This window comes from Heliangelus exortis, chromosome 1, assembly GCF_036169615.1.
Source record: "Heliangelus exortis chromosome 1, bHelExo1.hap1, whole genome shotgun sequence".
NCBI lineage: Eukaryota > Metazoa > Chordata > Aves > Apodiformes > Trochilidae > Heliangelus > Heliangelus exortis.
Window position 1 is genome coordinate 143564788 of NC_092422.1, and position 25649 is coordinate 143590436.

At 37.7% G+C, this 25649-nt stretch overlaps 1 protein-coding gene and 1 long non-coding RNA gene across 3 annotated transcripts in view; one reads left to right on the forward strand and one right to left on the reverse strand.

Annotated features, from left to right (window-relative positions):
• Positions 1-25649, reverse strand: part of LARGE1 (LARGE xylosyl- and glucuronyltransferase 1) — a 281380-nt gene that overhangs the window by 235250 nt on the left and 20481 nt on the right. Inside the window, exon 1 of one of the 2 annotated variants that reach the window (XM_071729311.1) lies at positions 7075-7421. The exons of the other annotated variant lie outside the window; for it this stretch is intronic. Within the exon in view, the coding sequence (XP_071585412.1) occupies positions 7075-7158 (84 nt within the window). The 5' untranslated portion in view covers positions 7159-7421. Of the gene's footprint in view, positions 1-7074; positions 7422-25649 lie in introns of those variants that run through there. 2 annotated transcript variants of the gene reach the window in all.
• On the forward strand, positions 1354-1995 carry LOC139797116 (uncharacterized). The gene is made up of 2 exons (XR_011726309.1): positions 1354-1462; positions 1807-1995. It is a non-coding gene; the product is annotated as an uncharacterized lncRNA (long non-coding RNA).

Below are 25649 nucleotides of genomic sequence, written 5' to 3' on the forward strand. Positions count from 1 at the left end.
AGATGGGTAATCCTCATCTTGTGACATACGCACAGGTTACCATGAGGCACGTAGCTCACTTGTAGCAAATGCTGAGAAACTACCACTCTACATGTTTTTATCCTATGCTAAAATGCAGTCAGTATGAGCTACTGCACAGCTCAGCTGAAAAAAGAAAAAGCTAACACACAGGTACGTGGTTCTGGAGACAGGGTAAGCATGTTGATCAACACAGGCAGCTGGCAGCTGGTACCGTGTGATCCATATTAACCTGCTTAAGTATCAGAATTCTCTAAATCTCCAAGAAGGTTATTTCCCCTCCCAACCATTTGGGGAGCTTTCATTTTGCCCCTCTTGATTTCTTTCTTGTTTTAGGTTAGTTCACCTTAGCTGCTCCACATTCAGATTGCACATCACAGGTAAAAAAGCTCGGAAACCAGAATTTCCAAGTGAGAGGTTGAGATGTGACCTTCTCTTCCTTTCTTAGCTTTGTAATCAAGGAATCCTTAGTCACAACATGACTATTCTATACAAAAAATACATGTCGCATAATGTAACTTTTTTCAAACTCTTCAGCTAACAGCACACTGCCATGTAGACTACTTTTACCAAGCTTACTCTTCCCTTCTCTCAGGTTTCATTGCAAGATCTTGAAATGCTGTTCAGAAAGAAAAAAGAAGCCCTCTATCCATCTATCAGTCATCTTGACACTGGGTCTTAGCCATCCTGATTTCTTTATTTTCCCTTTATCTCCTACGTGGTGACTAGTAATTTGCCTACTATCAACTGGAAATAAACTTGGTCCCTTATCTCAGAATGAAATTCCAGATTTGTAGTAGTGCTGAAATTTGCTCCTGCTTTTTATTTTAAAATTAAATAGCTACATTACCTTGATTTCATAGCTAATGGGGGTGGGAGGTGTCCTATTTCTGAACAAGTGCTATTTACAGAACAGCCTCATGTCACTGCTAAAACACAGAAGGTGTGAGTCATCTATACCCTGTATATGAAAAAAACAAAATGACTGCTTCAGTACTTATAAACCCCTTGACCAGCTCTCCTAGCCCAGAAACACACGAAAAGCAGCACTGCTATGCATCTCTTGGGTAAGGAGAGAACATTCATTTTCACCCTACCAGACATACCACATGTAGAGCATTAACTTAAACTGGGGCAAAGAAGATTTACGTAATAGCTTTATACACTAATCGTATAGTCTTTGGACTTCTTCAGTTGGCAAATTAAAAAAAAAAAAAAAAAATTGGTGCCCTATTTATCAGGATAATTACTCAGGAGACTTCACAACACAAGAGACAACCTTTAAAAAATCAGTATAACATGTTTTTTTTTCCCCTTCCCAAAATATCTTTTGCAGGCTAGAAAATACCATTATGGAAAATTCTTGTCTTTCACACTATCATCTACATATCATGTACCAGACACTTCAGGAACATGTGGACTAATTTGAAGCAGTTCAAAGAAGGTAACTGGGAAAAATGAATCCTCCATCTACAGGCTAAAGTTTGCTTGTTTAAGACTACTTATTTGTGGAGAAGTAGTGTCAGTGAGCTAATATAACCCAAATTTAGTGAACCAGGTCAAAAACCAGTATAAAATCCCCAGTAAATCTCATCAAAATTATTTTCAGAACAATGCTGTAATCACCAAGACTTAAAGATTCTATCCATTTATTTATTTATCTTTAAATTGATTTGTGGGTTGAGGAAATTGCAGCACTGGCTGTACAACAAAAGCCTGCAATATGCTAATCACACCCGGCTTTACCAAGCCACCTCTGCCCTAATCTGTAATAATTCTTCATTTCAGTTACAGATCTCCCTTGAAAAGAGGTCTTCAGTTATGCCAGGCAGGACAGAAGATTAGAGTTGAGAAAAGAGGCCCAGCAGGATAAGAACACCTAACTCTTTCATTGGAGCCTTTCTCGGGGTTTAATATTACTGTATTGATCCCTTTCCAAAGACAGTTATAGCACTAAAGGCAAAAGCTAAATTTTAACAGGATCCTATTACTATTTATTAGGCATAATCAACTTACATGACACTTTGCAAACCACTGAAGGAGGTGACCTCCGTCCAAGCAAACTTAAAATACATAAAAAAATGAAAGAATGTAAATTAAATATTCAGTACAGTACAGGCACTGACTTTGATAGATTTTAGTTTAATATATTTAATAAAATTCTTTCATGCACACAGTGACAGCGGGCTGCAGCAGGTGTGTTTTTTAAGGAGCAAGTCAGTCAAGAAAAACAGGTTACAATTTCCAAATGCATAAAGTAAGAGAGCTTTCTGATGCATTAGGAGTGAAATTTTAAGCGTAAGGGTCAGCATGAAAAAAAGAGGATAACAAGCAAGAAGACCCTACAATAAGGCTGCAACGCAGGGGGGAGAGAAGAAAGGAGACAAAAGGTACAGGCAAAGAGTGCTACCAGTATCTTGGCATACTGCTGTCAAATGTCTAAATGACTGTTGGTTAGATCTGAGCACAGAGGATAATTAGCTCTATAATCAAAGCACTTCAAGACACAGTTGGTTCCTTTTACCGCATAGGGCTATCCATGGACTTAGAGTAAAGCATAAAATAAATTATATATGAATGAGGTGGAAACCAATCAGAAGACATCACAAGTGATTCTTCAGTTGAGACAACACATCCCTCCATTGATACCCATCCACAGACAAAAAAAGGAGATTGCTTAAAAGTCTTGCACGAGCTGTCTCCAGTGCAAAGCCAGATGGTTTTCCTTTATCCAGGTAAAGGCATTCCTCTCGTTATCTCCATCACTATTTCTTTCAGATTAGTGCAAAGCACAATTTATAGAATCAGAACTTAAATTTGCATGATCAGATGTAGCTATACATCCAGATCATAACTATGATACTCCTCTGCCCCAGCTGTGAGATGTGTCAGTGGGAAAGCTCCGCCTGCAACACCAAGGATGTGACTAGTGAGAGGCACACCACAACTTAATACCCATCATTTCTTACCCAGTGTGCCTGTGGGGCAGGTTTTGCTTCAAGTATCTGCCTGCACAGAAAGGGAGTAATTTGGCTTTCAAGCCCCAAAGAGTCACTGTCCATAAAGGAAATGGCAGAAGGATGAATGGAAGCACGACGCGGGACAAGGCTGGACTAGGAGCTGCCATTTGGATCAAATTGGTTGTAAATCACATAAAACAGACTCACAAATGAGAGGGAAATTTTACCAGTGAGGATAATATTTAGCATATTTTTCCTTCTTGTCTTTCTGTTGGAAAACCAAGGTTTAGACACTCAAACCTCTGCTAATTCTAACGAGCATTTAACCACACAAGACAGGTTGCACATGCAAAATGCTCACCCTCATGGGGGCATTCTCTTTCTTAACCTTTGGGATTTTATTTTCTCTTTTCCCAGATCTCACTGTTGAAAGTGAGCTGGAAAGCTCACTTTTGTTCTAAATTCTGTACAACCCACAGAGCAGACACTTTTTGAGCTGGTTTGTGCAATGAGCGTGCTCTTAAGGTTAATTTGAGCTCTTAAATCCAGTACCATAGCAATCCTGAGCTGGAGTATGCTACTGACTGGATTTGGGTGGCCAGTACTTACGCTTCATGGAATAAAAATAATAATAAAAAAAAAAGAACTCTAGCCCCAGAGGGATGCTTCTAAAATATTCTGGTTTATTTTTATTTAGAAATTCATTAAATTTCTCATGCACGCTATCCAGGGGGTGAAGTGCCACTTACTAGGAGGCACAGAAGTGAAGTTCTTCAAAGTACAGAAAAAGAGACTAAAGCTTAGTGAAAACCTACAGAACATCTGAAAAATTATTTTTCCATTTTTCATTATGTTATTGCACACCTTCTTTCCAAATTTGATTGTATAAACAGACCTCAACATGTACAAAATTCATGCCAACATCTGTCATTTCTTTGTTATGAAGACAGAAAAGATGAGAAAGTATTGTACTTTCTACTCTGCTTTTTCACTGTAGAAAACATTAAAAAGTATTTTTTTATCAAGACTCGTATAGCAATATAAAATGGCAGAATGGCGTGGGGTGGAAGGGACCTTGAAAGGTGCTCTGGTCCAAACCTTTGCAAGAAAGGGAGCCTAGATGAAATTATCTAATACTTACCCCAGTCACAACACTTAACTAGAGCAATCACATAACCAAAACATTTTAGGAACTGTCACCCAAAAAGCAATGAAGAACAAAACTTCCTGAAAACATATCAGTACATGAAAACAGGGAGCAATATTTAAAATGGTCTCCTTCCTTCATTCTCTTATACATTTCTGATAATGCTATAATGGATAATGGATTCAACAGTGTTTACAAACCGATTACAGACTTTATAAACTAGTACAGCATCAACTTAAGAATCAAAACATATCACTAGATAAATTGACAGTAACAAGAAATCCCTGTGACTAGCTTTTGGGTTAAAAATCAATCCCCATTATAAAACTGATAATGTGCTCAACATGAATAAGACATGCTATATATATCCTCATTAAAAACACAAACAGCAGATCTAATAAACAGCAACAGCAGTAATTGGCTGGATGGTTTCAAACAAATTAAGAGCATATCAGAAAATTCCCCTGAAAGGAAAGTAGGACTCCTGGATTCAGAACCTGGCAGTGAAAATCAATCCATAAAAGAAAGTCAAATTGCCTTTTCTTGCTAAATGCAGTATGACAGAACGGGTGATAAATAAGTAAGCTCTGTTTTGCAAATTATTGAATGCAAAGCAAAGTACTGTGGGCATGTCCTGCAGTAGTTTACATCCCACTTCACTGACTCTGTTGATTACCATTTATGAGCACAAACAAGTTCTTTGCTTGTCCACAAATTTTTTTCCCAGAATAATTCTGCTTCTCACTCCCAAGATATAGCTGAGCTCCTAGTCACTGTTCTGCATAATAGTCTCTTTTAGTAGCTCTGTCCTACTTAGTTTTGCAGCTATTGAAGCAGCAGGACTTTCTAGAGACTGCTATTTCTCCCAGGGTTAAAATAAAAACATACCTGCATTAGGAAAACAAATTTCCCAGAAATCCTGGATGGACTGAATGTCCTAAATAAGACTGCTGTAATACAACCAAATACTAATGTAAGTAAGGAAGACCTCATATGGTTTCCCAGAACCAGTTGCTAGCCTGAAATATAATTTTTCCAAATTAAAAATCAGCTAGGCAATAGGTAAAATTTAGATTTTGTCCATTTGTCAGATTTATTCAGAAACTCTTAGGTGCACAAATATTAATTTTTCTATCCATCCCTCTTCCTCGCAACATTATTTTATTTTCTTGTGTTAGTAAACAACAAACAATCCAAAGAATTCTCCCCTTTTCTCTCCTATAGAAAACCAAACCAAACCAACCAAGCAAGCCCAAAAACCCAAATCAACCAATATTTATGTCCTGGTTTCACTTGGTTTAGAGTTAATTTTATTCCTAGTATCTGGTACACTGTTGTGTTTTGGATTTAGTATGAGGACTTAGTTGTTGCTAAGTAATGCTTATCCTAAGTCAAGGATTTTTCAGCTTCTCATGCTCTGACAGTAAGGAGGTCCACAAGAAGCAGGGAGGGAGCACAGACAAGAGAGATGATCCAAATGAGCCAAAGAGATATTCCATCCCATATATCATACACAGTATATGGAAGGGGGAAGCCAGCTGGGAGGAACTAATTGCTTCATGGGGACTGGCTGGGCATTGGTTTGTGGTTGGGAAGCAGTTGATTGTGTATCACTTATTTTCCTTGGGCTTTATTTTCCTCTCTTTTTGTAATCTCCCTTTTCATACAGTGATTATTACCGTTAGTAGTGGTATTTTTTAATTATTATTTTAGATCAGTTATTAAACTGTCCTTATCTCAACCCAGGAGTTTTAGGGTTTTTTTTGATTCTCCTCCCCATCCCACCAGGGGCAGGGAAGTGGGGCTGTGAAGTGAGTGAGGGGCTGTGTGGTACTTAGCTGCCAGCTGGGATTAAACCATGACAAGCTACCCTGGGAAAATCCAGCAGACACCTGATAACCAACAGCCCCCTCCAAAGCATAAACCACATTTTCCTGCTGGTAACATAGAAAGAAATAACATGCATTCCCCAGGACAAGTTTCAACTCCTGCAAAGGCAAAAGCTGAACCACAGTGGCTATTTCTCTTAGCAATTGTATTATTTTGGTTTTGACAAAGTTATTTTTCTCCCTCGTACCTGTGATAAAGACTGAAATTAGCTCAGCTCTTTATACTTCCTCATTCATGCTTTACCAAAATTATTATATCAAACACAGAATAATAAATGTCTGCATATTTCTGTGAGTGAGTCTCACTTGAATTTAAGTTGGTTGAATATTTCAGCAGAAGGAGCATAAATTTTGGTTGGATGCCACAGCAAGCTTTATTTTGTATGATTCAATAATAATATTTGTTAACAACTGAGCTGCTGTAAAGTGAAACACATAGGTACACAGACACATTATGTTAGTACTCACATAAGCTGACACAGACAGGCACCTGCACATAGTATTTGTTATCTAAAAAATATTCAGATTCAGTTTGTAAAAATTTGGCAGTATAGCTACTGAGAGTAGCTTTAGCAGCCCTTAAAAATATTTTATAAACTGGAAAGTGTTTCTTATTCTGCTTGTGCTTTCAAAACAGGTTCCATGACACTCCATGTCACACATTTAATTTCAGAATTATGCAATTTGAATATAGCCATTTTTAAGGTACTAATGGTTACTTTATTTACATTTATGTACTTTAATTTTCATGTAAAGTTTCATTATGATCAGCATTTATATACCGTGTAGCACTTATGACTAGGCAAGCCTCTACTCTTCAGAATAAAGATACACAAAACAAAGAATCCCATTCCAGTATCTTGTTTTATTTACCTCCATAAAACAACACCACAAACTCAACACAAGTCCTGCTAGTAGAGAAATTTTCTTAAAAAAATTTGAATGTCAGCCTTCAATTCACCATGTTCATTACCAATTTTACCCTTGCAGTTTACTGATGTAGGATTCTGCACAAAAAATAGTTGATGAGAAGCTTAAACACGCTAGCAAAATCTGTTACCTTGAAAGTAGTCAAATGTAGGAAAAACGCATAAGAGTTGCAACAACAGCTAAAGGAATAAAGAAGTAGAGGTCTACAGTTCATCCATTTTTCTCAAAAATAACTTGCAGATCTCAGAAGGAGCGATTTGCAAACTTAAAAATGCCTTCTATGTGTGCTTTTCTATTCTTCTCCCTTCCTGTTTTAGCTTGATGCCTGGTCTAGTCACATCTTCACACTCTTCTTTCCCCTCTCATTACATTTATCTTTTTTTTTCTTTATATAACCTTCCCCAGCCATTCCAACATTATATCCCCAAGTCTGCCAGAAGTACTTCATAAGCAACAGTGTTTGTTCATTCCTGGTAAGGGTCAAAGTTTAACTTATTCATGGGGTTTGACCAGAACAGAAACATCTAGAATCCAGATGAGTCTTTATTCCCTTCCTTCCTCCCCCTCTTCAATCTCTTGTGTTCTGAAGCATGGACCCTGAACCAGAAACCTCCTTCCTGGCATCACAAGTAAGAGCTACAATTGAAACAAAGAAGTACCTACACTTCAAAGATCACATTTTTATTTGACATCTTCAGTGTTACACTTAGAGAAGCATTTATATTATTCTTAAGTCTCCTATGTGGTAGTGATTTTCAACCCTGACCCTCAATTTCTACAAGTTATACAAGCAGTACACAAACCCACTGACTGTAGATCTGTACTTTTAGTGAGAAGTAACTTTTAGCCTTAGTACAGTGAAGAAGTTAGAAATTTGAATCCTAAAAATTTAAGAAGGCAAAAAATAAAGGCTCAGTACTTATTTCCACAGTTTTGAGTCCCACCTTTGCTTTTTGGAGAAAAAGCACAGACGTAATTCTGATCTGCAATTCTGGGATTGACAGTAACACCATTAAAAAAAAAAAAAAAGGTAACTCTCTTCTGCTCATTCAGACTACTGCTGCCTTGCAGTGAGAATTACATTTGCAGAATTTGATGATGGGGATAGTTATTTTATAAGAAACTGGATTCTTACTCAACTTAAGGCAGAGAGAAACAGATAGATACTGTGGAATTGTCCACTGAGAGATTATAGTAGGGTGGGAGCTTTGGTTCCAACTGACAGTTTTAGGAAACTGAAAGAAATTCTAGCTATATATGATCCAGAAAGAACACAGCTCAAACTTTCAGATCCCAGCTTGCAGTTTTTCTCTATTTTACATGGACTAACATTAGGGGAAAAGAATAAACCTGTTACTATAACTTTCACGGTGACTTTCTGGATTTGTCTGTACTTTGCAACATTTATTCTTTGTGTTTCTTGTTGAAGATTTGCACATTCTTAAATGAGAGTACTGTTTAACAGTTCTCCTGGGCTTTCTAGAAACAAATCAAGTGTCAGATTTCCCACATTTCCTGAGTTACAATAGGTCTGCCAACAACCAGAGTGCACTAACTTCTTGGTATCTTGAAGAAATACCCACAAGCACCTAAAACCAAAGGCTAGATAGGTAGCTATGGCTTTGATTCTGGCACTGCATTTTCTAATGTTTAACTCCAACATCAAAAGTAGTCCATTCTCTACAAGGATACTTGCTTTACTAGAGGGAATGCATGGTGTCTGTGTTTGCAGAACTACAGCCTAAGTGAAGAGGAATTGCATTCTGAATATTTTGTTATCTCAGTGTTGCAGCTCTTGCAATTACTACAAGTTGCCTGATATTTGTTTTTCTTCTCCCAATTCACAAGAGCTTTAAGAGCCTGAAGAACTGAACCATAACAGCTCAAAAGCCCAGATGTAAATAAGAAGAATCTATTTAAAAATTCTGTGTTTTTTTAGCAACCTTCTGATTTTAAAACTGACACAAAAGTGCTGCAATGACTGATCTCATTTCTCAGTTTGCACATGGATTCTAATAGCAGCTGGGGAGCTTCCATAAAGTGTAATATTTAATGTTTTTCCTCCAGCCTCCATTAACCCTTTAAATAAACCAAACATTACAAAACCTTCCATAGAACTTTCTAGTATAAAGGGAAGATGTTCTTCTTTTTTCATTCAAAAAATTTAAAAAGATACACAGCTGGAACAAGAGCAAAAGCAAGTGTGGTTTAAGGTAGTATATGCTCAAACTCTTCCAATCAAGAGAATTAAAACATACATTATGCTATATAACAGTGTTTTCCACTTCAGTAATCATCTGATACAGACAAAATACCGAACTTGACTTGCTATTTCGCCCTAAATCCAATACTGTCCCACTTCATTACACTCCTACAGTTCATTGGGCATGTGAAAAGAGCTGCTCTTTTAGACTTCAAAAGGTGGAATACTCCCCATAGAAGAAATAAAAATACTGAGATCTTACCACACTTATAACTGTGGTAATTTAATACTCAAATGAAGTATTCAATAATAAAATATGAAACATCACACACAGTTAATCAAGACTTCTTTTGTCCAGTGATCTGTGACCAGCCAAGTCTAGAAATATTCAGCAAAATAAGGTGAACACACCCAAGACAAACTTTTCCAATGCCTCCTACCAGCCTTGAAAGTGGGAAGGGAGCTCAGATGAAACTTAATCAGAGCTATTCAAAATGTAGCTTTACATGGGGTTTCAGTTGTTTACGAAGGCAGCAATTGCTGACATTCCAACAAAAATTTAAATATTGACAGAGGACTACTCAAAACAGATTTATGAAGACAGTTGATGAGACATTAGCAATGCATGACAATTTCAGAGCCTAGTTTTTGCCTATTGTGCTTTCACAATCCCAAAGGTGGCACCATTTCAAGTTCTTAGGGATCAAAGGAAGCAACAGAAATGCACATCTTCTTTTAGGTGGTAAAACAAGAATGGACAAAGAAAACTGATTTCTTCTGCGGGTGCTTCTCTTCCACATCAGTTTTAGCTTTTAAACAAGTTCCCCACAAACTTTAACACAGAATACAACCAAAAGGCAAGGCTCCCCATCACTGTAGACCCCCCTCATGCTCCAGAAATAGATCTGAACTCTGGACATTTTTTTCCCTCCATTTCTTCCCATAGTCTCCCATGCACACAGTCTGGGTGAATCCCCTGTATTTGAAATGGATTTAGTATCTGCTTTGTGAATTCCCCTACAGCAGGAAGAAAATTAAAAAGCCATTTTATGAATTTTCAACTGAGTATTGCTATGGTAACAAACATAATTCAGAACTTTTAAGGCATTTTCTAATGGGAAGTATTTATACAGACAAGTCAGTACATGGCTTTAAAACACTCAAAAATGCATAATCAATCAGGAGGGATTACTGAAGAAAAAAAGACAAAATTAATTTCGAATACGACATTAAAAGGTTTAAACTGCTACTGTTTGATCCAGTAGTTAGACAGGACAGTGATTATAGAAATGCTTGCTTGACCAGGTGAATGAACTGGCACAGCTTTGGGCACTGAAGTATAGAAATTTCTACAATGATCAAGCAATGAATTCAAATAAAAAAGCTGTAAAACGGCACTTCCTTCTCTGGTTTGATCTTCCATATTGTCTACAATTACACTTTAGTGCAACTTACAGTGGCACAGAAACTCCTCATTAACTTTCTTAACTGTCAGATTATTATTAAAAACAATGATGAGTTTCCAGGAAAAGCAATAGACTGTGAATCAGAAGATACGAGTTCTATCTCTCTGGGTCAAGACCTACACAGTTTGGTCAAATCACAATTGTTTCAGTTTCCTGTCCATTTAATGACATGACACTACCTTTCCCCTAATTATTGGTTGAACTTTCCTATTTATTAGGTTCAGGCAAGAATTGTTTTCACAAAATGAGAGACAGTGTGCAGACTTTGGTAGGGATTTCTGACTGCTGTGATTAGCAGCTCGCAAACTAAAAACTGGTTGTAAAATAAAGTGTCGACTGCAGCCCAAATTATAAAATAAAATAAAATAAAATAAAATAAAATAAAATAAAATAATAAAATAGCCTGTGGCTGCAGTATCTGAACATTACTTGGAAGTAGAATTGAGAGGAAAAGGTGACAGTGCATACAATCAGAATTGATTTTGACCAATAAGCTTCATCTGTGTTACAGACAGCTCAGTAACCACCTATCTACCAACTGCTCATAACAGGGGAAGCAAGAGCACTCTGCTATTACCACTTTTTGCTTTTCTCCCCATCCTCCCCTTTCTATTTGCAGAAGAGTTGAGTCTAAAAATAAGGTGAGCAACACATAGCACAACAGAGCTTAAATGGGATTTGATTTAGAGAGCCTCTGCTTCAACAAAAAGGTCTAGAAAAACTCACAAATATTTTTGAGTCAAAGTTGATCTCTTCTATTATTTTTTCAAGACTGATTCTAACATTTAAAAGGATATTTAAAATGCTTCAGCAAAGCTAAATATCAACATCTACATGTGATCAAATGAATGCCCCTCCTCCAAACTAGCAAAGCAATTCCAATACTACTACACATTTTGGGAGGATGAAGGTAATATAGTCCTTGATGAATGCAAAGTACAGAGACTCTTAAGTTCCATTAGCAGTATATGGAGGGTAGGGCTTTATCAATGCATCAGATCACCTTGCTGTAACACCCTCTACTTATCTAATCTAGAATTCACAGCAAGAAATAGCCCAACAAGCAATATCTGCTACAGCAAACCACTGTACAGTCAGCATAGATTTTGTATTTTCTTGAGCTACCAAAATTATTATATTGTCATCACTAATTTAACCAAGATGGAAACTAAACATGTCCACTGCTTTAATTGCAGCAAATCTGTAACTCATTCTGCCCCAGATTTGCTGTGGGAATTTTTTTTTCAGATTCCATAAATCTGTTTTTAAAATAAAATAATTCTCTTCTGTTATAACAGATGCTGAGAAATGAATTTTTTTAAAGTACGTTTGCATAGAACACACGCAAATACTTTTTTTTTTTTACTTCCTCTGCAGCTGCAGCTGAGAAACTATTCCCAGATCTTTGCTGAGACAGTTGGTGCAAATAGAAGAAACGTGTAAATAGAACAAACATAAACACACTGTATGCCACATTAAGTTCTGTTCCTGATAAAACCTTTGGGGAACAGAAACATAGCCACGTGAATGAGAAAAAGAACTGAACCAAAAAAAGTGGGAGAAGTTATTTTACACTACTGAAAAGAGCATTTCAAATGAGTGCTTCAAATGAGTAAGGACAGAGCCAGTTGCACACTACTGCCATTGTTTGTGGTTCTCCTGTCAATTCTACATGATCAATATTCATCACTGTAGAGTTCTGGCTTTCAGAATCTTATAATTTGTATTTAAGAATACTTAGTGTAAATGTGTAAACATTACAACTGTATGGAAGTCTGATTTGAAAGTTCTATTTTGACCTCACTGTGTGAAGAGAATAGCCTCTATTTTTTTATTTAAAAAACCCAGAAACCACCCACCTAAGAACATCTGCCGGGAAGCCTTGATGAAGCAGTGTTACGTTCAGGACTTGAAATTTTAAAATAATATTAACAAAAGAATGTCCCGAACTTCTTTCCCCTCCTCAAAAGCACAGCCTTCTAAGGGTTCATCTGACAAACTTCTATGCATGAGATGTAAGTATTGAATGATGGGGATTTTTTCATAATGGGCCTTTTTAGAAGATCACTAAAACAATTTCTTCAAATCCACTCCTCCTTCCTGCTTACACATACATACTGTCCTTGATATTAACACGATAGTCTAGATTAGAATTACTGCTGGAAAAAAAATTTAAAAAAAATAAAAAAAAAAAAGCCCAGACCGAAAAAAAGGCAGAACATAATAAAAACCAAAAATGCAGCATTTGCAACAAGGAGTCTGTGCTGTTCTTCCTCCCTGTTTCCATATGGGAGGCCTTCAGTCCCAGAGCAATCAGGTATTGTGTGGGCTGCACATCATACTTCTGTAAATATATCAATCATTATTTTATTTCTCTTTGTGCTTCAAAGAATCTCTCATGCTCATGTTGTTTATTTTTAAACCATGCGTCTGCACTTACATAAAGTACATCAAGAAGATAATTATCCAATAGGCACATTTGCTTTGCAGTAATTTTTACTTTCCACCTTCTATTGAGACTTCCACCACCCATTTTTATCCTCATAAGTTGATGAGGAAAGGTCAGTGAGCATGGGAGCAAATCTGGTATTCTCAGCCAAGCACCACATTCAAGACAAAATTGAAAGCTGCAGGAAGATAAAGGGTAACTCATTTTCACTTGGTTAACTTCTATAGGCAGGATCTAGTACATAGTTTGAAGAAACACTTCCCTCAGTACTTATTAGACAGGCATTCAAGTTCAGTGCTAGCAATGAACAGATGAGAGTCAGTAAGACTGGTTTGTCTACCCTGGGACACTCAGGAAAATTAATCCACATTAACTACACATGTGGAACTCAAGTAAATTAGGTAGGCTACATTTAGAGGCTGCATGAACACGATTGCTAAGAATAAAGACAGCTCTACTTGGCTTCATGTATTTCAATTGGGAAGAGAAAGTAATCACATAAAAGAGTTAACCAAGTTGAAGTAAGTTATTTAAAATTAACATGTTTAATAATACAGCTCAGTTTCCCAGTCTCTTCATGTATGTAATCCTTGACTTCACATATGAATTTTTAATAGAAGCCTTAGCTCAAGGGGATACTTCTTTGTTACATTCCTGTGCTAGAGTTCTAATTTATAGCATCTAGAATAAAACCCTGGAAGTAATCAAGTGTTCTCATTCATTGCTTGGAAATTAAAACAAATTGCAGCCCACTATATGAAGCCTCTCAGGTGAGTATCTGGCTCTGAGGGAGAGAGAGATTTGATGCTCATAAGTTAATAGCCTAACCTTTACTGCTCACTGCTTCAGGACATGGAATTGGAACTTATGGAACGGAAGTAAAATTCGTACACAGCCACCATGCTGAGAGAAAGGACATAGGCAAGATTTGCACCTCCAGAAGGATTAAAAAAAAAAAAAAACAAAACGAAAAAATCTCCATTGTGGGTTGCAACAGTCCTCAGCTGTGCCACAAATAGATGCAACGTGCTTGTAACAAAGGGACTGATGTGCACTGAGTAGATGTGCATTCAGGTTTTAGTGGCCAAGCACACAAGAACCAGAACCTCTGGGCTAGTCAGTGCCATCACTATTAAAACCCACAGACCGTGGTCTGTTAGTTCCTAGCCTAGCTAAGTTAAACCTAGTTCTGTTTATCCACAGAAACTGCAACCACATCTCCTAGCTGTAGCTTCTATCTACCATGGCTTTGCACAACTTCACCATTGCCATTACTTGAATGTGTGTCACAGTCTTCAAGGCTTTCCCCAGCAATACCCATATGCAGTCAGAAAATCCAAATTATGTTCTCACATGTTGGCTTAGGTGTGAAAGACTGGAAAACACGTATGTTCTTAAATTTTATTTATTTATATGTATGCTTGCAAGCATCTGCACATAATTAAAGGCATGTCAATTACAGTGGCACCTTCAGTTTTATCATTTTTTCTCCCAGAGACTTAAAGCCTCACAATACGGGGTCTAGATTACAGATGCACCCTGCGTTTCTCTCCATATAACTGTGGCTTCAAGACTTCATATAGGATGTGAATTTTTAATTAAATTTTTGGTTAATAAAATTTGCCTTCCAACAACTTCTTCTTTCTTTACATTAACATGAAGGACAAGAAAAATTTTTTAACTAAATTTCCAATACCCAAATAACAATTACCTATTTGATTGTTAATTATCCTCTTTTATTACTTAAAAAACCTCCTACTTTAGTGATTTAAGTGCCATCTGGAAACAGCACTTTTCTTTCAAGCCTGAACAGGGGGAATTTTCAAAGACAGATACAAATCAGGTATTCCATTCCTACTGCAAGTCACTTGGAATTACTCTCCTGTCTGGGGTTTGTATCTTCACATAATTTCAGTGAAGATTTTTAAGCAAAAACCTAAAATAACATCAGTCTGATTATTAATCTAATTCAGACAGCATTAGTCTAGGCACTAAGGGTCATACTTGGATGACTGACTGCACTTAGTGGCTTAGTTGTCTGTACTGCTATAACATCTCCATGGAAGAGAGGAGGTAGGGTTCAGGCCCTCACTATCCAGTGCTGTCAGGTCATGGCTTAAGCAATCAGTAAGAGAAGCAAACACATCTCCTCAGCTTAAACACAGAACTCTTATGAGAGCAGGCACTCCACACATGGCAAAGAACCGCAGGCTTTTGGAACTAATGGAGAAAATCTTTGTTGCATGAGAAGACACACTCGAATCTGACTTGTTTAAGGTATGCACATACCAACGTTCTTCCTAAAGAATCCTTCCCACCTAAACCTCATTTTCGAGCTTGTCTTAAGAGATACCTATTTTAGATTTTGAGCATTTTATATAATGTAGGCTGAAAACTCCCCCCTAAATAAAGAGTCCTAATTTACATACATCCCCAAGAGGGCTCACATTAAGGGTGTATATCACTTGGTTCCTACATGCAACAGCTGTCCTTGTTCAAAAATTCACCTGTGGCTAAAAAAAAGCCAGTTAAATTTACCTGTCCTCTTGCACTCAGTACAAATCCTCAGGGTCCTATCAGAACAAGAACAACTTCCCCCTCCCCAGCCCTTCTACAATAAAGAGAGGGAGAAGGGGAAAGGTCATGAGGCAACTCAGACTCATGGACAAAAAATTATTAGTAGTATCCACTTAGAATAAACCACTGTCAAAAGAAAAATCTGGGACAGACTTCCATGTCAATACTGCCTTTACAAACAGAACAGTAAATTCAACTGAACTGTCTGTTACTTAATCCAAATTGCAATTTATCTTAAAATCTCCTGTTTACAATAAATAAGGAATTGTAATAGAGCAGAGTAGGCAAAACCACAATGTATGGCCACTCATGATGGCACATGAGTAGCCTAAAGTGTAGAATAACCATTTTCCTAGGCACCTTTCCAAATCCTGAGAGTCAAGTAGAATTACTGTCTAGATTTTTCTCCTCTAGGAATCAATAAAATAGGTCAAAATGAGGCAATCTACATACTGACTACTATGGCTAGTCATATGGTTAAATGATAAAATTCACCAAGATCTCACAGAGCCATCACAGGTCAGAGGAAGAAATGTGCCTTTGTTTTTTATGCTTATGGCGTGGTAAAAAATGATATACTAATATAATTCATAACCATTTCTATCTGTGCAGCATAGAGTCCAGTTTTATCGCTGAAAAAAATACTCTCATGCCCTCCTGTATCCAGGAGTAAAGAAAATCTTCATGTAACTGAAAAAGAATTGGATGATGTGACCGATCATCTGCAGACAATCATACTTGATGGCTATACATGATATGAAATTTTGGCTTGTGAGAGAATTCCTTGGCATTACATATCATCTACATAACTAATTTCCTCTGGAAGAAGTTGTGGTAAACAGCTTCTACAGCACATGCACACTGCAGTCAAACACATATGCATAGGATGAAACACAGAGAAGATTGCCAGCTTCAAAGAAGAAAGGGCAGAAATGGAAACTTACTCACAAGTCATACACACTGGAGGTGTGAGGTAGGAGGGCAAAATAACAGCTCATCCTGAAAACACGGATCACTGCATATACCCAAAATTAATTTGACACTGAATATAAAATAATAATAAATACATATATACATACAAATATATATATAAAGAAAAAATACAGGAAGTTATCTTTGATCTGAATAAAAAGGTTACATCATGTACTGCTAAAACAGGCAAGATAGAAAGGCAGATCAAAATTTTCCACATAAAGGGGTCAGGAGAAATAGTTTCAGTGACTTGAAAGAACTGTGCATTATACTGTCAGTATAATGAGGATCTAATAACAGCTATAACCCTGCCAACTTCCAGCCAGGAAAATTGATCTTGGCAAAATCTCCAGTCTAAACTAAGTACATTTGTTTTAAAACTTTCAGTACTGGGAAACATTCTAGAAAGACAGATTATAATACCACTTTCTTTAAAACAATTGCATATTATAGATCTGACAAGCTCTGCCAGTAACAAATACACTCTCCCACTCACCAACTGTGGATAAGAAATTTTGCAAGGCAAATGGACACAAGATTTATTTCCTTCTGCAAATCTTGAACTTTCATTTTCATACATATCTACATACATCATAAGGCTGTAAAGATACTTTAAACTCTGCTGTAAGACTGTTGCTCCTTGAAGCTACAAAGGCAGCTGAGACAACAGAGGGAAAGAGGTGAGGGATTTTTTTGCTTATTGAAGCAGCTTAGCTTTGCCTTTTTTCTAATCAGATACAGGCCTACAACTTTCAGAAAGCTCCAGCTTCCCTTTTTATTGCCTGAATTAGAGTATTTAACAGAATGGCCACCGGTGCTTGATGAAGTTGCCACTTCCTAAGGGAACTCAACTTGGCTGGCTGAGGGACAGTACTTCAGAACTCACATCAGACATTAAGGGGATAAAAGGACCTACCCCACAGTACTCTCTCAAAGGTGTTACAGAAATATCTCCCACTGCATCAATATTTCATGTCTCCTGTCCTCAGAGAGAGGGGAGGTTGCGCAGCATTCAGAACAGTAGAAAATACATTTACCTTTTTTGTTGTTGTTAAAAAAGCTGAACACTACTTTAAGAATCCATTATAAAATCAAGAAGCTTCCCACAATTATTTCCTTACTTTCCTCTCTATTGCCACTGCCATGAATCATACAGTACCAGCTAAATCCTCCCTTTGGGTGTTCATATTGCTCCAAGATTAGCAATTAGTTCTATTCCTGTTTGCCTTATTACAAAGGTTCACAGAGTGCTATGTATACAGGTAATGCACTCCAGCTTAGCTCACCAAATACTAAATCTTTTAAAAGTAATTTACTGACATCACTTCAATGGCACAGATGATGAGCCAAGTTCCTCAGTTTTCCTTTTAGGCTTCTGTAGAAGCAGTTTCTTCACTATGAATACTGCCAACTTTGCTTTGTCTAGTAATTGGAATACTAAAACATCTTCTTTCATTTAGTCTAAAGCACAGGCAAGTTTTAGTGCTCATAAAAGAGAAAGCAGTGCTGCAAAATCTGAGTACACTGTGAAAAAGACATCAATCCAGCTGCCTCACATACACTTTAAAACATTACAGGTACCTGTCCTTTCCTAACAACAAAACCCACCTTCTTGGAGAGCTGCCAGGTGTCCTGTAGCTAGAAGCACTTCCCTCATTGCTAGAGCTATCTCCAACCTGTAGTACTGCAAGCCAAAACCTTTAATCTCACAGAGTCTTTATTCACTCTGCCAGCACACACTATGAAATGTAATTCTCCCAAACACATTTTGAAAATGTACCTAAGACACCAGAATGCAGGAAGACGTTACATGAATTTAGTCTCCTTTGCTTCATTTCCCACAATGAGTCTTGCGCCTCCCTCCCCAGTTTATCAATATTGGCAGAGAAAGGCAGACACAGCTCAAGCTGCCTGCAACTTAATAAAAGTCATTAGGCAAAAGCATGTCTTGCCATTGCTGCAAACTGATTAACCCATCACAGAAAAAGAACACTCAAGAAAGTACTGCTTGAAAGGGGAAGAAATTAAGGAAGGGAAGAAAAAGAAGCTCATAAAATACAACAGAGGAAAACTAAAACATTTTTTAAGACCTGTTTTAAAGTTCGTAGGGATTTTGCTGTAAAAACATTCCTCACATCTAATGTAGTCTTGAATTAGCATTCAAGTAGCAAAAAGGCTATTTTTTTTCTGAGTGGCTTAATATAAGCTGCACCATGAGCAAAGGACTTCCTGTGCTTCCTTCCAAACTGAATTATTCAAAGAACAAATTATAAACATTAAGGGAGTTACAAGATTTGCTGTCTAGAGACCTGGGTATACAAGACAATCAACATTTCTAGAAATTTCAAAACAGCTTTGCCGTAGGAAGGGAAGAGCAGGCAGTTTTGGGAAGTATCTCTTGGAGGATACTCACCAGGTTGGGAGAAAGATACAGATAGCTTGGTAGATAAAGTTGTATCTACCTAGATGTGATGCTTAGAATAAAAAAAAAAAAAAAGAAAAACAAAACAACAACAACAACAACAAACCCCCCAAAATAACAAAAAAAAAAAAAAAACAAAAAAAACTTGCAGATGACTAGTTACTTTAAAAATACTCTTTGCCTTCTACTTCTGTTCTGTATTTAAAACTGTTCAAGAAAACAGTATGTAAATTACTGGTCACATGCTTCTGACAAAAAATAACAAAGTAGAAGAACTTAGCTCAGCCAAGTGGTTAAGAAGAAATAATATCAGATACACTACAGCCCAGAGCTAGGGCTGAGGGGATTTTGAGATTCCACCAAAAGTAAAGACATTGGATTAAACTTTTGAGACACGAAAGGGAACAGAGGTACATCTGCCCCTCAAACCATGAAAACCAGCTGCCAAGAAAGGCAGTGGAAATGTGGGTCATGCTACGTATATTCAAATATGATACAGAATTGTGGTATATAGTTTGTTTCTCCCTTCCTTAAGAGCATCATTTCTGGTTTTATGTTCAGAAAGCCATAAAGGAACAAGAGAATCAGCATTACTACTGACTTGTTTGTGTAACTAAAATTATGAGGTTGACTTACTCATCTGTTGCAAATAAATTTATTAATCTAAGGCCAATTCATGTTAGATTTTTGAAAGTATCTTAAAAGCCCATTTCTTGCTCTTTGCTCCTCTTTGAAGGTGGATAATGAAACTCAGTCAAGTCAGATTAAGTTTCATATCATCATTGTGGCAGTGTTTGGGTTTCAGGCAATAACAATTTTGTTGTCTTCTAAAATAAGTTTATCACCATCACTTTTTTCCCTAGAATTCCATGGCCTTTTGTACTTCTTATTTTACAGAAAACAGCTTCTTTTACAGCATTTTACATAGAGGTTCATTATAAAGCTTACATATTCTTTTGGAGTTCTTTAAGAATAGATGAAGTTGGCAGCCATCCACTGAGAGTTAGGGGCAGTAAAAAAAAAAATTCACAACTTGAAGTGTTTACTATTCACTAAACATAATTATCACCCACCAGGAATGGGCAAACTGGCAGGAATTATGTCGCTGGTTCCTTAATAGTCTGTTGGAGATGTAGGATGTGTTCCTGCCTATTACAAGAAGTAAGCTAATCACTAATAGGAAAGAAAAACTCTCCTACTATTGCAGGCCCTTGTAGAGACTTGGGTGTGGAGTGATCAGTCAGGAACAGCTAATATTCTACTTCTTTATTTTAAAAGTGCTTAAAACAATGGGAAATAGGAAAAAAACACATTATAAATATTTTTTTTCAAGAGACAGCAATAAAAGCTTTCTTATATAATTATAGAGAGCATATGTGGTGAGTCTCAGGTTGGAAAGTACCCCACAACCTTTAATGCAAGGTCCTGTTTCCACTTATTTATATTTCTGCCCTAATCTTAGGGGTTTTCTATGCTCCCTGAACACTGATTTTGTTCAGATTGTTACACCATGCTCTGCAATTTGAAATCTCCTGTCACAAATCACTAAGCAACAAGCATTTGTATGACCACTTTGCATTGCACAACATGGAATACAACTAATGAGGTCAATCAACATGCCTGTCTTTCAGGTGTCTCGGGATGTTTTAGGGAAAGACATGGATAAGGGTCACAACCACTCAAATGCCCCAAATCAAAGATATTGACCTGTAAAACAGAAAATTACATTTCTGATACAGAAGTACCATAGTAGTCTACTCTGAAGTGTCAAAACATTCTTCAGAACAGTGAGTTCCATTAAAGTTTCGAGCTGTCAAGTCAAGTCATGTTGTAAGGTAAAATATCTGCTTGCTATCTTCTCCAGGAAATGCCTACACAACAGGTTTAACAAACAGCTGCACAGACTGCCTTAGTTCAGACGTTTCATAGAGTGCTTGTTTTTTAATTTGATGGTCTTGCATGTTTTATGTCTGCTGCATCTTTAAACTTAGCAGTTCAACAGTTATGATCCAGTGCCTCTATTACTTCTAGAGGCATATGTTTATTGTTTCATTAATTTTCTTCTAGTGGCAAAGTGTTCTACTAAAGATGAGAGTTTCACTGTAATAAACTCAACTCAAACACTCCAGGCCAACAGGGATTGTCATTTTTACTGTCCATTTTGCATAAGTTTCAGTACATATTAATAACAAAACCAAGAAACAGAGAAAAGTATCCAAGAAATTTCAACACTGATTTCCCTCTTTGCCTTAACAGATTTCCTCTCTCTCATAGCTTAACAATTGGTATAATTTTTCAACAGCAATTTTTACCAGCAGAGCACAATTCTGGCTCAAACAGCCAGCCACATCTCTGGAATCTCAGAGGTACCTAAAATGGACCTATATTATCTCTCAAACTTTGTATGTCCTGTGTGGAGTTCTAGAGAGAGACTGAAAGTTGCTATAGAAAGCTGAATAGTGTAACATGAAATGTAAGGGAACAGAGACCCTGGAGCACCATTTAGCTCCATTGCTCAACTGATACCCTCTCTTATGATGCCTAAAGAAAAGAACAGTTGCTATAGGTCTATTTTTTCCATCACCTCTGTCTACATTTCTGATGGAATGAACTAAGAAAACTTGGAAAAGGTTCTGGAACTACTGGAATGTGTGAAGAGATACAGTAAAAAAAAAACCAAACTCACAATGTACAGCAGAGGATCTCATGTTCTGAAAGGGTAAAGATTTCTAAATAATACACCAGTCAAACACACAAGCAGTCATGTAATATATAGCATTCTGGAGAATATCAGCCTTTTCTCCCAAATGATAACATGGCCACATCATGTTGATCCCTCCATCAATCACTTCCAGGCAAAATTATTGCAATTAACTGTAATTAGGTCAGAAAATGGAAGCAATTTCTCCAAAATTTCTATTCCAGCTTGGCAGAAAACATTCTTGCATACAAGAGACTTGCCCATTGTCAGTTCAAAGCCCAGGTGCAGAGACGTCTCTCTCATGAAGTCCCCCAAAGCTGTCTCTACTGCTGCCTCAAGGTCCAGGTAGAACTGGCAGTGAGGCAAACACAGTTCCACCAGTGACAGTTTCATCATCCTTTAGCTAGTCTACACAAAAGAACAAATTCAATCCAGCCAATGGAAATTTCAAAAAAACCTTAGATAACAACAGACAGGAATAAAAAATACCCTCAGTTCATTGGAATCATCTGTGTATTAGGCATCCAAAGGAGATTGCATTGATTTTGCATTTACTCCACATCATTAGGATCTGTATCATTTATAACACTTCCCAAGATACCTGAAAAGGGGCTGTACATGTAAAACCACACATACAAGAGGCAAATAAAAACCCCAACAAAACCCTTTCTGCAACTAAGGAAGGGTAACGGCACAAAAGCTCTGGAAAGATTCTTACATATTTCATTACAGAGATGTATCACCCTCAACAATGTTCATATATGACAGTGACTGGCAGTAGAAAAAGGCCAAAGGTTAAATAAAAATATTAAGTGACACACAGAAAATTTACAAAAGCAAGTTATTCAACACAGCAAGCCCTTATCTGCCATATTTTCATGTTTGCACACTACTGATGATCAAGAGTTCACACACACTTGGATGGATTACAGTGATCAAGAGTGAGAAAACAAGAACTTAAGTTTCTCTAAAAGGAAAGTGAATTAACTTCTTAAAAAATTAATTCTAATTAAATTAGCAAAAGCTTGCAAAGACAATACTAGGCACAGAACCAGATTGTTTCTCTGTCTGAAAAGTAACAATTCAGTTTTACCAAATGCAGCACTCATTTTACAAAATAACAAGTTTCCTGGATTTTTCTTCTGTTGACATAGGCTGCCTTTTTGGAAATTATCACACCACCTTTTAGTTAATAAACTAGAATAAGATAACCACTCTAGTGATGGAAATTTTGAGAAATGGAAAGCCGTATATTTTATCTAAATTACTCTAAAATACAAGAACTCATGGAAAACAAATGTGGTATTTACTTACAAATTGTCTAAATAAATTTGTTATAGCCACTAACACTCACTCCCTGATAAATTTCAATCATTTAGATGCTCGGGCTGACCTGCTGGAGAGCAGTGTAGGTGAAAGAGACCTGGGGGTCCTGGTAGACAAGAAGATGACCATGAGCCAGCAATGTGCCCTTGTGGCCAAGAAGGCCAATGGCATCCTGGGGTGCATTAGAAAGGGTGTGGTTAGTAGGTCAAGAGAGGTTCTCCTCCCCCTCTATTCTGCATTGGTGAGGCCGCACCTGGAGTATTGTGTCCAGTTCTGGGCCCCTCAGTTCAAGAAGGACAGGGAAGTGCTTGAAAGAGTCCAGCGCAGAGCTACTGAGATGATTAAGGGAGTGGAACATCTCCCTTATGAGGAAAGGCTGAGGGAGCTGGGTCTCTTTAGTTTGGAGAAAAGGAGACTGAGGGGTGACCTCATCAATGTTTTCAAATATGTAAGGGGTGAGTGTCAGGGAGATGGAGTTAGGCTTTTCTCAGTGGTGACCAGTGATAGGACAAGGGATAATGGGTGTAAATTGGAGCATAGGAGGTTCAAGTTGAATATCAGAAAAAATTTTTTTACTGTAAGGGTGACAGAGCCCTGGAACAGGCTGCCCAGGGGGGTTGTGGAGTCTCCTTCACTGGAGACATTCAAAACCTGCCTGGACACGTTCCTATGTGATGTACACTAGGTGGCCCTGCTCTGGCAGGGGGGGTTGGACTAGATGATCTTTCGAGGTCCCTTCCAACCCCTAGGATTCTATGATTCTATGATTCTATGTGCACAAGCAGTCTGCACAGCTCTTGACTCTGTACCATGCCCCTGGGGTTCTTCTTAGCTGGCCCACCAGCTTTCATACCCCTTTACACCAGTGAGGCACTATCACCTGCTATGAAATGGTTCCTAGTTTCAAAGCCTTTCTAATCTCAGTTTCCAAAAATCTTAGGCCAGTTGCTATGCACTGAGTGATTTTTTTTCCTCACTTGGAATATATGTCTGTTTGCCTTATGACCTGCCAGGAAGAGGTACACGTGGTACACTGAAGCCCTTTTCCACCTTCATCATTCTAGGACGGAGGGGCCTCTGCTGACAAGCCATCTGTGTCTGTGTGTTAGCCTTACCAATGCCCAGGTTTTTGGTCTTGAAAACCATATTCCTCATTTTTATTTACTGCTGGGAATATTGTGCAGAGAATGGTGCTCTCTGTAATCAATACAGGCCATGCTTTTAACTCTTCTGCTTTGTTCAGCTGATTCTTCTGGTGCTTTCCCACACATGCATTTTCACTCATACAGCATTCATAAAAATCTTCTTTTACAGATCTTCACTTTAACACCAGCAGTGGTCAAGTGTGTCAAAGGGTGATGTTACTTATCACTTTCTGGACATGCACCCATACTTAACAGTCTTGACATATGGATCTGAAGATTTTAATAATCCTGAAATCACCCTAAAGGCAGTCTGGCCATGATTTTAAAATCGTTTAATCTGAAGTCTAAGAAGTCAGTAACCACTTCTCTTTGTCCTCAGATTTCCACTGGGTATAAACACATGTGAAAACTGTTGCTTATTTCACACAGCAGCTCCAGTGTTTTGAGTAAATTAGTAAAGATAGGGAACTAATAGTAATGAATTACCTCCCACTTCTAATACCAACTTGAAATGGAAATAGAGTCTATAAGATGAAGGCAGAACCTTAGTCATGAACCTTTACAAATACACTAGGGAGTCAAACTTGTGGCTAATTACTGATTGGTATGCTGGTTCTGCATGTAAAAAATACTATTACTTCAGCATGCACAGCAACACTTCCAATTAATAGATAGAAAAACAATTCTTGGCAGAGAAAGCAAAACATGGCCAAACATGCTAATGCAGCAGTCTGTGCTTGAATTCACAAGTCTAGACTAAGTAAATATTTTTAATTCTTTGTCAAGTTAAAAGAGGAAAAGGAAAAAAAAAAGGGGGGGAAGGGTAAAAGGGGAAGAGGGGAGGGAGGAAAGAGGGGAGGGAGGAAAGAGGGGAGGGAGGAAAGAGGGGAGGGAGGAAAGAGGGGAGGGAGGAAAGAGGGGAGGGAGGAAGAGAGGAAGGGAAGAAGGGAAAAAGGGAAGAAGGGAAAAAGGGAAGAAGGGAAAAAGGGAAGAAGGGAAGAAGGGAAGAAGGGAAGAAGGGAAGAAGGGAAGAAGGGAAGAAGGGAAGAAGGGAAGAAGGGAAGAAGGGAAGAAGGGAAGAAGGGAAGAAGGGAAGAAGGGAAGAAGGGAAGAAGGGAAGAAGGGAAGAAGGGAAGAAGGGAAGAAGGGAAGAAGGGAAGAAGGGAAGAAGGGAAGAAGGGAAGAAGGGAAGAAGGGAAAAAGGGAAAAAGGGAAAAAGGGAAAAAGGGAAAAAGGGAAAAAGGGAAAAAGGGAAAAAGGGAAAAAGGGAAAAAGGGAAAAAGGGAAAAAGGGAAAAAAGCCCAGGAGTTATTCCAATTATGAAACAAACTTATTTCTTCATCAACTCTTTAAAGTTTGAAACAAAAAACAATTTTACATCTGCATGCAGAAGGAAATAAATACAAAGTTTTACAAAATGCTGAATTTTAGATCAGGATGAGAT